The sequence below is a fragment of the Tupaia chinensis genome, unplaced genomic scaffold (genome assembly GCF_000334495.1).
Source record: "Tupaia chinensis unplaced genomic scaffold, TupChi_1.0 Scaffold000303_1, whole genome shotgun sequence".
In the NCBI taxonomy this organism is placed as follows: Eukaryota; Metazoa; Chordata; class Mammalia; order Scandentia; family Tupaiidae; genus Tupaia; species Tupaia belangeri.
The window spans coordinates 1,846,653-1,857,763 of NW_006159793.1; the positions used below are offsets into that span (position 1 = coordinate 1,846,653).

The 11,111-nt window shown below is 47.5% G+C and overlaps 1 protein-coding gene across 1 annotated transcript in view; it reads right to left on the minus strand.

Annotated features, from left to right (window-relative positions):
- Positions 1 to 3,143, minus strand: part of CD74 (CD74 molecule) — a gene marked incomplete at its 3' end in the record, with an annotated part of 9,594 nt that extends 6,451 nt beyond the window's left edge. The window contains 1 exon segment of the mRNA XM_014588747.2: positions 2,897 to 3,143. Coding sequence (XP_014444233.1) covers positions 2,897 to 2,973 — 77 coding nt within the window.
- Positions 3,144 to 11,111: the final 7,968 nt, after the last annotated feature.

The following is an 11,111-nucleotide window of genomic DNA, read 5'->3' on the forward strand; positions in this document are numbered from 1 at the left end:
AAAAAAAGATGGGACATCACTGTGCATACTCCAACAACCAGCCAGGTGAGTTTAGGAAATGCCAGGAGACCTTTCTACCTAGTAACTCATGAATCACAGACTTGGCTCATCCTCATTGGCCCTCTGTGTTTTCTGGGCCAACAAGAGTCATTCTGAAAGAAAAAAGTAGAAACCCTGAACAGGGAAAAGGAAGAGACCAGGTAGGGGAAAACAAACTCTACCTCCTGGCCCTCCTGAGGAACAGGAGTGGCCTCACCTCTAGAGAAGGAGAGGGATGGAAAGTCCCTCCCACCCCCATCTTCAGTCTTACGTGGGTTCAGGTCTCTAGCCTCATTATCTCTCCATGCTCAGCCCTTCTGCAACACACACTGCGCTCTCATCCCTTCTCTACCTCCTGCCATGTGATCCTGGAGAAGCCCTTTCCCTCTCTGAACTTTGGTTTCTCAGAAAGTCTGAGTAGAGATTCATGCTAGCGATGAAACTGGATTGGACTGGTTCTGCTCTCCCTTAGCTGGGCGACCATGAGCAAGTCACTAACCTATTTGCATGAGTAAATCTGGCAAGAACATGTAAGGGTGGTTGCACTGAGGCAAGGAGGGTAAAGCTCTTGGCCTACACCTAGCTCATAGCACTCTCTACATAATAGCGCTTAGCATGATTCTCAAGGGAGTTGCTAGTTTAGCATCTGGTTTCCTTCCTCTTGAATGCCTGTCCCCTGGTTCTGGTAGAACGCCAACTCTTATCACCCCCTCTTTATTTCCTCCTTTGTACTGCCTCCTTCTGGAATTAAAAAAAAAAAAAAAGTAATCTGTCAAAGGCAGGAGCCAACCAGAACTAGCAAGAATCATGACACAGATGTTGCCAGGCAGAAGTGTTCACAAAAGGGTCCAAAACAAGGTCTAGTCTGGAATGGCCTGAGCACATAGAACCAGGCCAGTTTCAGCAGCAATAGCCAAACTAAAATGAAATCCAGACACAGATTTGATGAAGAGATACCCTTTCTGAACACTGAGTCCACCTGAGTCTGTAACTCACTAAGAAATCACACCTCTGAAAGGGGGCCAGGGCTGGCCGTGTAGCGCAGTGGTGAAGCACTTCAAACCATGGCCAACTATGGTTGGAACCCTGGCCGAGTGACTTGAAAACATACCAGTCACATATGCACACATACCCGGGATCTTAAGGAAGGGAGGTTGGAAGAAGGGGAATTGCAGCATGACTGGGCCCCGTGGGAGAGGGGCACTTTCTCTGTCACTCTCTCTCATTACTCCTTTATACACACGTGACTACAAGCATTTTTTGTTTAACTCAAAATGTGGGGTCAGCAGGTGACATAGTGCTAGACTCCCACCTGACAGACGGCGGTGCAAGCACTGGACCTGGTGCCTTGAAAATCATGCTGGGCACGTGTGTGTGCATGCCTAAAATCCCAGGGAGAGAATGGAGGAGAAGGGATTGTGGCATGTGACCATCAACCCTAGGGGGTGATTTCTCACTTTCCCCCTCACTGTCTCTTGCTGCCTCTCTCCAGCGAGAGCACGTGCCCTACGGCAAGACCCAGGCCCACGGGAAAAAAAAAAAAAAAAAAAAAAAAAAAAAAAAAAAAAAAAAGCTTTGAAAGGGGGCCAGATCCAGAAGTGAGCACCCACTTTGAAATCAAACCAGTCCTGGGCTCAAGCTCCTCCTCACTAGCTCTGACAGCCCTGGTAAGTCACTTAGTAGTAGCCTCACTCTCTTCTGCTGTAAAATGCGGTTGGTAAAAGCAACTGTGGGAATTAGGATGAGGTTAAGCCCTTAGTTATGTGCCCAGCACGTAACAGTGACAGCTGTGACAGGAACATGGGGAACAGAACCATTAATATAGCTACCATTGTCATTGCTGAGACCCAGGGAGAGGCAGTGGCTTTTCCAAGTTCACGTTTGACAGAAGTAAAATCTAGACCAGTCTCATTCTCAGCAGGGAGTTGCCGTAGGACTCCTGGAGTTCTCATAGGTCACCGTGCGAGCAGTCTGCCTGCATCTGGTTCCCTCGTCCCTCCCAGAACACAGTCCTTGAGTCATCTGGGTGTCTCCCAAACCCCTGTCTGCCTGACAACAGCTGACATCACATCTAGCCATTACGTCCCTGGAGACTGCAAATTTGTTTTTTGGAGCTGGGGAAGAGTAAGGGTATTGGGGTGGCTGCATTCTAGCCTCCTTTTGGCTTCTGGAGGGAGAACACATGGGTGAGGCTGTTCGAGGGTTGGGAGAGGGGATCTGGGGCCCTCTGAATGACCGTGCTGGCCCCTTGCAGCGAGGGAGGGGGCCACAGGTAGGGCATGACCTGCATCAATCCTGAACTTTTCCAGAGACTTCTCCAGAGCCAGTCCCTCCTTTTTGACCCCCTTCCCTTGCACCCTCCTGTGACGACAGATGTCCCCATCTCCCTTGCAGACACCTGCGGCTATAATTCCCTTGACACAAACACCGATACCCATAAATGGGAGGAAACTCCTAGCAAAGAGCTGTTCCTCCCACCTTCTTTCAGAAACTTTGTTTCTCCACTGAAACCTTTTCCAGCTCCGGCCCAAGGTTTCCAGCCTAGGGTTTTATTGCTCAGTTCCAGCGGAGTCTGTGACGCCCTTAACGTCTGAAACTCCAAGGAGAGAACCCAGGACTCTCCTCTTTCCAGAAGAGGGAAGCGGTATGCAAAGGAAGTTACAGACCCCTGATTGAAAGGAACATCCTCATTTTATAAGAGGGACAACCGAAGCCCAGAACCAGTCAGAAACTTGCTCAAAATCACCCAAAAAGTAAGTTAGAGGCAGAGCCTGACTCCCTCCTCCTGTGACTGGCTCCAGGCCCCCCATCCGTGAAGCTCAGGCTTGGTGTGCTCTCTCCTGGCGCTCACACCTACCTCTCCGCTTCTCTGGGGCGCTGGCCCAGAATGGGCACCTGCTCATGGTTGGAGATAAGGTCGCGCTGGTCGTCCATGGCTCTGCCTCTGTGCTGCCTGGCTCCTGCTGCTGCTAGCTGCGTGTCTGGGACCGAACCCCCAGCTCGCCTCTTGAAGTTGGTCCTGGGGAGGAATCTGATTCGTCCACAGGAGACCACCCCGCCCACCGAGGAGATGTGGAAGTGAAAGTCACAAAGCTGGAAATACCCCACTCCCCAAAGCTGCCTTTCGTGGGGCAGGAAAAGGGGAGCTCCCCGGCAGGTAGAAAGGCCAGCACGATCCCATTGGCTGGACAGAGCCTTCATCACTTGTTTCTGGGCAGACCTTTGAGTTTGTCAGGCTCTTTGGATGTTTCAAAAAAACAGGCAAATGTCCAGTCCTTAGACAGGAAATCACTCTGAGGCAGAAAATGTCTGTGTCTGTCTCCCACTCTCACCCATAGGTGAGTGGGTGCAGAAGGGGGCTGTGCACCCTCCGTGAGCTTAGCCCCCTTCTCTCTGACCTCAGTCACGTCATTTCACAAATGGGGGTGGAAGATTAGACCCGCTGTTCCCTCTGCTCCCCTCTGACATGGGCATGTGATAGACCTAGAGTCCTGGTTTTAAGGCTCTGGAGCTAATGCTGGCCACCACTTCCTGAGCCCTCCTGGTGCCATCCCCACGCTGATCACCAGGGCATTTACAGCCACCCTTGGAGGAGTGCTTCTTTTACCATCTCCTTTGCCAAGTAGGGACACTAAGGCTTTGAGGGTCTCCGTGTGGCTCGGGAAACCCATGTTCTAACCTCTGTACTCTTCTGCCTCCTAATGCTCAATTGTGTGTTCAAATCCAGAAGAGTGGGGGCCTCTGCAGGGGAGGAAGCAGGAGGGCCTGGGCAGGAGTGCCCAGGGGATATTCAGCTGTGTTGGCAAGGTTTATTGCTTCGTATCTGCAATTCGTTTACTGTGACATGGTAAGAACTCTAGGGGCCCAGACATGATGCAGCGGTAAAACGTGACACTCTGCAAAGCTATCCTACATGGAGGGGAGGGGTCCCAGTTCTGGTCTGGGACCTCCCTGAGGCAGGCAAGCTTGTGCCGTGACCTCAGGCTAGCTGAGAGCTGGGGTGGACCACGGGATCAGGACCTCCTTGAGGTGCTATCTCTCTCTCTGTGTCTCTCTGTCTCTCTTACTCATGGAAGAAATAAGTGTGAAAAAATAAAAAAATATATTTTTGAAAATAAAAAATAAAATAAAATAATTATATGTATATATATATATATATATATATTTGGTCTCTACTTCTGGTTCCTGACACAAAAGCTTCTAGGACTCTCAGAATCTCCAGAGTGATGAGAACATCTTTATGGTAACAAGACGACTGATGGCAGAAGCTCCTAGAAGCGGGTGGGTTGTCAGAGGGCACCAACATGTGATGTGAGAGTTGGGGCTTTCAGACCCCACTCCCAGAGGAAAAACAGGCAAATGTCCAGCCCTTAGACAGGAAATCACTCTGAAGCAGAAAATGTCTGTCTCCCACTCTCACCCATAGGTGAGTGGGTGCAGAAAGGGGCACCCTGTGAGCTTAGCCCCCTTCTCTCCAGCCTCAGTCACGTCATTTCACAAACGCGGGTGGAAGATTAGGCCCGCTGTTCCCTCTGCTCCCCTCTGCCGTGGGCATGTGGTGGACCTAGAGTCCTGATTTTAAGGCCACCGCCCCGACCTGCGGGGAAGGAGGAGGGGATAGAGATTGAGACAGTCACCAATGGCCAGTCCTGTGTGCGTAATGAAACCTCCATAAACCCCTACACTTCAGGGCTTGGGGGACTTCCGAGTAGGTGGATGCGTCCCTATTCAAGGGGGCGGTGCACCCCTACTCCACAGGGACAGCAGCTCCTGTGCTCAGGACCCTCCTACCTACCTTGCCGTATGCACCTCTTCACCAGAGTCTTTCATAATAAACCAGTAAACGAGGAGTGTGTCCCCTGAGCTTTTACTGCTGATTGCCCAGCATGAGGAGGGGTCACGGGAAGCCCCGCTCTGTGGCCAGGTCAGTCAGAAGTATTGGAGGGCCTGATTCGCAATCGGCATCTAGGTGGGACTGAGCCCTTAGCCTGTGGGTTCCCACAATGACCCCAGGTAGATCATGTCTGAATTAAATTACAGGAGGTGCAGCTGGTGTTCAGAGAGGTGGAGAATATGCTGTGGTTGTGGGAAAAAACCTGCACATTTAGTGTCAGAAGTGTCGTGAGTGTGGGACCAGCAGTTAGCGTAATGGCTATGTCGCTGAACTCCCATGTAGTCAACCGTGGTTCGGGTCCCGGACCCGGTGGCTCACACCAGATGCATGTGCGTGCATGCCCAAGATCCCGAGAGGATAATGTAGAAGGGATTGCGGCGTGGCCATTCCCCCGGGGATTGATTTCTCGCTTTCTCTCTCTCTGTCTCTCTCTGTCTTTCTGGTGAGTGCATGCGCCCTATGGCAAAAACCTCTCAAAAAAAAAAGAAGTGTGAGTGTAAAGAAACAAGTTTCCTTTTATGTACCGTATTTGTTTTATTACCCTTTATCTTATGTATGTTAATGTTTGCATGAATGATTTTTTGAAACACAACGGCTTTGTGGGTCTAAGATTCAATGAGTCTTGGATTTCAAGAGTCACAGAAGAAGAGAGAAGAGCAAACGCGGCCTTGATGCAGCAGACCTGAATTCAATCCCAAGTCAGCAACATCGTCGTCGTGTGACCTGAGCTAACCCCACAGCTCTTCTGCATGTTCTCCTCTTCAGACAGTAAGGATGACGGTACTGAACTCGCAGAGCTTTTAGATTCCAAAAGCACTTGGCTAGGACCAGTGGGTAACATGCTGGTTAAGGCTCTGGATTCCCCCATGACCGACCTGAGCCCTGACCCAATGGCTTGAAAATCACTGACACTTACACGTGAGTGAATGCTCACAGCACCGGTATCTCTAATATCCAAGAAACGAGAACAAAGCAAGAATCCATCACGTGGTGAATGGGTAAACAAAACACGGTTTATCTATACAGTGGAACATTATTCTGCCATAAAGAAGAATAAATGTCTCGATAAAACTTTGTAAGGAGTATGGGATTTCCTTTGGGGTGACAGGATGTTCTGGAATTAGTGATAATGGTTGCACAACCTTGCAAATACATGGAAAACCATCAAATTGTACAATTTTTAAAATTTTATTTTTATTTATTCATTCCTTTATTTCAATGTGATGAGAGAGAGAAAGCGAGAAATCAAGCCACCAGGTCCAGGACTTGAACTGTGATTGGCTATGTGGGAGTGTCCAGCACTTTAACTACCACACCACCGGCTGGTCCCTCAAACTGCACAATTTTGTAAGGCTAGTATCGCAATGACATTTCAGTTTTTCAAATCGTTTTAATGAACAGGGCCAAATAGCAGCATAGCCATGAAGCACAAGGCCTCTCAGGCTGATCCACATGGGGAGATCGCAGGCCTGCGTCCAGAGACTTCCTGAGTACACTGAGCCCTCGTGTATGCAGGTCGCACGGCTGACTGAGGCTGGGGTGGATCACAGCATCAGGACCTTGCTGAGGGTGCACACTCTCTCTCATTCATGAAGAAATAAACTTTAAAAAGTATAATGGCGGGGCCAGCAGGTGGCGAGGTGATTAAGGCACTGACTCCCAGGTGGTCGATCGCCGTTCAAGTCCTGGACCTGGTGGCTTGCTTTCTCACTTTCCCCCTCTCTCTCTCTCTTTCTGGTGAGTGCACATGCCCTAGAGCAAATTGAAAAATAATAATAATAAACAATTACTTAAAAATAGCTTAGTGGTGTGTAGAACATGTGGTTATCTTTCCTCCCTGCTTTACGTTCCTTCTGTCACTAACAATAGGTTTTCTTTTAAATATAAATCTATAAGGACAAAAGAGAACAGGAGCGAAGAAAACAACAGAATCAGAGAAGCCGGAAAGCAGAGAACCAGTGTTGAGTCCTCTGCAGAATCAGAGAAGTTGAATCCTAAACCTGCAGCTGGAAGAGCTAGGAGCCACCTGTTCACGTGGAAAGTCAGCCCCAGGGACAGATGTGTCAGGTGCCTGGGTGGTGATTACAGGCAGGGCTAATAAAGAGAGGGGGCTTGTTTCAGTACTCACATCCTCTCTCTCCCTGAGACAAGATGGAGTTTGTTCCTGGGACGCAGTGAAGGGCATGAGCCCTGCCCTGAAACTGAGAGTCCCAGTCATCTCCCTCACCCAGAATGCCGAAGCCAGGCCTTCTCCCACCAGGCCTCAGACTCGAGCTTTCTCTGGGGAACATGACCATCCCAGAAGGAACGATCTGAAGATTCTGACATTGGGCTTTCCAGCAAAACCACCTGGCCAGATCACCCTGCAGGAAGTCCTAAATGGGTAAGCCCTACTCACAGATCAGAGTTTTTTAGACAATCAGAATCATGAAAAAATAAATAAATAAAATTTTAAAAAATCATGAGACAGCTTTAAAAAGCTTTTTAAAAATGTTTTTCTTGGAGGGACCAGCAGTTAGTGTAATGGCTATGTTGCTGGACTCTCATGTAGCCGACCGCAGTTCAAGTCCCAGACCCGGTGGCTTAAACTCAGGCCAGGTGTGTGTATGTGAGTGCCCAAGATCCCGAGAGGAGAATGGAGGAGAAGGGATTGTGGTGTGGCCATCCCCCTGGGGGTGATTTCTCCCAATGGGGTGTGTTCATGCCACAATCCCTTCTCCATTTCTCCATCCTGTCAGGATTTAGGGCACTCACTCAACCACACCCAAGGGCCAAGATTTAAACCGCAGTTGATCATGTGGGATCTGGTTTCCTCGACCACTAGCTATAGGGCCAGCCCTAAATGTTTTCTTTACTGATGAGCGAGCACACGTGCATGCATGAGAAATGGGGAGACAGAAAAGCACCCTCCACAAGGTCTGCTCATGCCACAGTTCCTTCCCCTGGTCCTTCCGTGTGTCAGGATCCTGGGCGCTGGCCCACACGCTTCCATGTTCTCAGGCTGACCAGGCCGGAGATTCAAGCCACAGTCACTTGTGGCTTCTAGCCCTGTGGTTTGGTATGCTACCAACTGTGCCAGTAGGCCTGAAAAAGCCTGTGACATGACAGAGAGCGAGCAGCACAAATCACCGAGTGAGAAAAGGCACTGTGAAGGGGACAGAATGTTTTCACAGCCTTGGGGGAATCCAAGATGGTACTGCACCCATGAGACAAGACCAGGATGGAAAGATATTAGATAACTAGCAGATGAAAGTTAAAGTAACTTTCTAACTCTCCTAGAAAGTAAACAAAAAGAAAAAGAAAAAAGAATCAGAGAGATGGGGCCAGCAGGTGGTGTGGTAGTTAAGGCACTGGACTTCCGCATGACTGACCACGGTTCAAGTCCCAGGCCTGGTGGCTTGCTTTTTGGTTCTCCCTCTCTCTCTCTGTTTCTCTGGCAAAACTCACAAGAAAAAATAATAAATAAATAAGTAAATAAATAAAACACTTCTTTTAAAAGAAGAATCAGGGAGAAAAGATTAAAGAATTCAAGACCAGTCAGCCAAATATCAGAGTCCCTTTTTGAAATAGAGAACAGAGAAAATCTGGGGAAGAAAGTATCGGTGAAATAATTCAGTACAATTTCCAGAACTCGAAGACATAAATTTCCAAACTGAAAGGGCACAGTAATACTGAGGACAAGGGATAAAATAATTTCACAGCAAGGTACCTTCTTGTGAAGGTTCAGGGAAAAAAGAGAAGATTCTGCCAATTTCCAGAAAGAAAAATAAATAAATAAATAAGACTGATATAAAGGATCAGGGATCAGAATAAATTTATTTATTTGTTTATTTAGTTAGTTTTGCCATAGGGCACGTATGCTTGCCTGAGAGAGACAAAGAGTGGGGAGTGAGCTATCACCCCCCTAGGAGATGGCCACGTAGCAATCCCTTCTCCTGCATTCTCCTCCCGGGATTTTGGGCATGCGCACACATGTCCCCAGCATGATTTTCAAGTTACTGAGTCTGGGACTTAGACGGCAGTTGACTATGTGAGAATCCAGTGCCTTAATCTCCACACCAGCTTTAGACTTCGTAACAGTAACACGAGAAACCAGAGATAACGGAAGAGTGCCTTCAAAATTTTAAGTGAAAATTAGTTCTGCCTTAGATTCTCTATTGAGCCAACTCATCAAGTAGGTAGGAGGGCATTAAGATATTTTTGGGCGGGCCAGCCAGGTAGCATGGTGGTTAGGGTGACTGGATTGACGCCTGGCCAACTACATGGTTTGAATCCCAGACCTGGTGGCTTAAAAACACTGGACACGTGTGTGCATGCCCTAATGCCCGAGAGGAGAATGAAGAAAGAAGGGACTGCTGTGTGGCCATCCCCACAGGGCTTTCTCATTTTTCTCCATCTGTCCTCTTCCCCATCTCTCGAGCAAGCATATTTGCCCTATAGCAAATTAAAAACAAAAGCAAAAAAAGTTCAGACATCTGGGAACTAGCAGTTAGCGTAATGGCTATGTCGCTGGACTCCCATGTAGTCGACTGCGGTTTGCATCCCGGACCCGGTGGGTTAAAACTCACACCGGGCGCGTGTGCGTGCGTGCCCAAGATCCTGAGAGGAGAATGGAGGAGAAGGGATTGCGGCGTGACCATCCTCTCTGGGGGGTGATTTCTCGCTTTCTGTCTCTCTGTCTCTGTCTGTCTGGCGAGCACACACGCCCTATAGCAAAAACCTCTCCAAAAAAAAAAAAAAAGTTCAGACATCTTATATCTCAAAAATTTTTCCTTCGATAATGCCCTTTCTCTCAGAAGGCTTCAGGAAGGTATGCTCCACCAAAATGAAGAAGCTCACTAAGAAAAAAGGAAGACATTGGACACTAGAAACTACAATTCAACTAGGATGCGAGGAACAAGAAATTCTAGGAGCTAAGCAACAGGTCCAGATTAGATCAGGCCCGAAGGCTCTGAAAGACATTTCTTCAACTGTTACATTCAAATCAGCGAGACAGTAAGAGGACATCCAGTTTTAGCCAAATTAAAGGAGTCTTTGTTAACCCGAGGGCTGCAAGAGGACTAGAGTCACTCCAAAACCTTGCAGCCCTGAAGCAGGGGGGAGGAAGGTTTAAAAAGGCAAAAACCACAAAGGTTAAAAAAAAAAAAAAAAAAAAACTACACAATTTAAAAAAGTATAGGCCTTGAGTTATGCAAGAGTGGTTTACAAAAGCCGAAAAAGCAAGTTATCAGGAAGGACATTATAATTAGCTGTATCTGCTGGTGATAAATACTCGGTTAGTGGGGGTGGATACTAATCATCTACTGGCGATGAGCATTCAGCAGGGAATTTTCAGGAGGCACATATGGGTCAGGTTACGGGGAAAGGAAAATGGCAGCAGAGCCATTTTCAAAATGGAGGTGCTCATGCCTCACAACAAGACAAAATAGATCAATAATCTTACATGTCTGAAGGCACTGACAGGCAGTTTAGGTCATTTTGAAACACACGAAGTTGAATTATGATGATTTTATCCAAGAGTAAGCAAGTGGAAAACTAAGACAAATACAAAAGTGAAACCCAAAACCATGACTAAGTCTTGGAAAAACAAAAGCCATATAGGAAACAAATAGCTAAGCTAGTATGCCAGGTAGCTCAGCTATAAAAGCATTTACATTTATGGGTTAACCATCGAATGCTGACGTAACCATCAGTATTTTAACAGATGAATTACGGTGTACAGGATGAGAAGACAGAAAGAGGAACACGGTGGGCAAGGGAAGTAAAAGAGCTCAATCTTCGTCTTCCGTAGTGAAAAGCCAGCCAGATAATGTCTCAAGTGGAAAATCAGGAAGTAAGGGCACCAAGAAGTTATTCAGAAATATGCACATAAATACCCGAAGAATCAGCTAAGAAGTTTGGAAGTGGTGGGAAGAGGAGGGGGAAGATATACTATTAATATTTTTCACAGCCAGCTCTGTAGAAGTATTTGATTCTTCAAATTATGTGAATTCATCATTTTGATACAAAGTAAAACCAAATATAAAATAAAGGAAAAAATGCATTGAAGTCAATAGATTCTTCGTAGATTGTGATAAACGGCAGTCCAATGCTTTTTCTCTGTGAGACAACTTTAGGGCAAGGCTGAAGATAATCCTAAGGTCACCCTGTCCTTGCCCACAGGAAACTAGAGACTCAT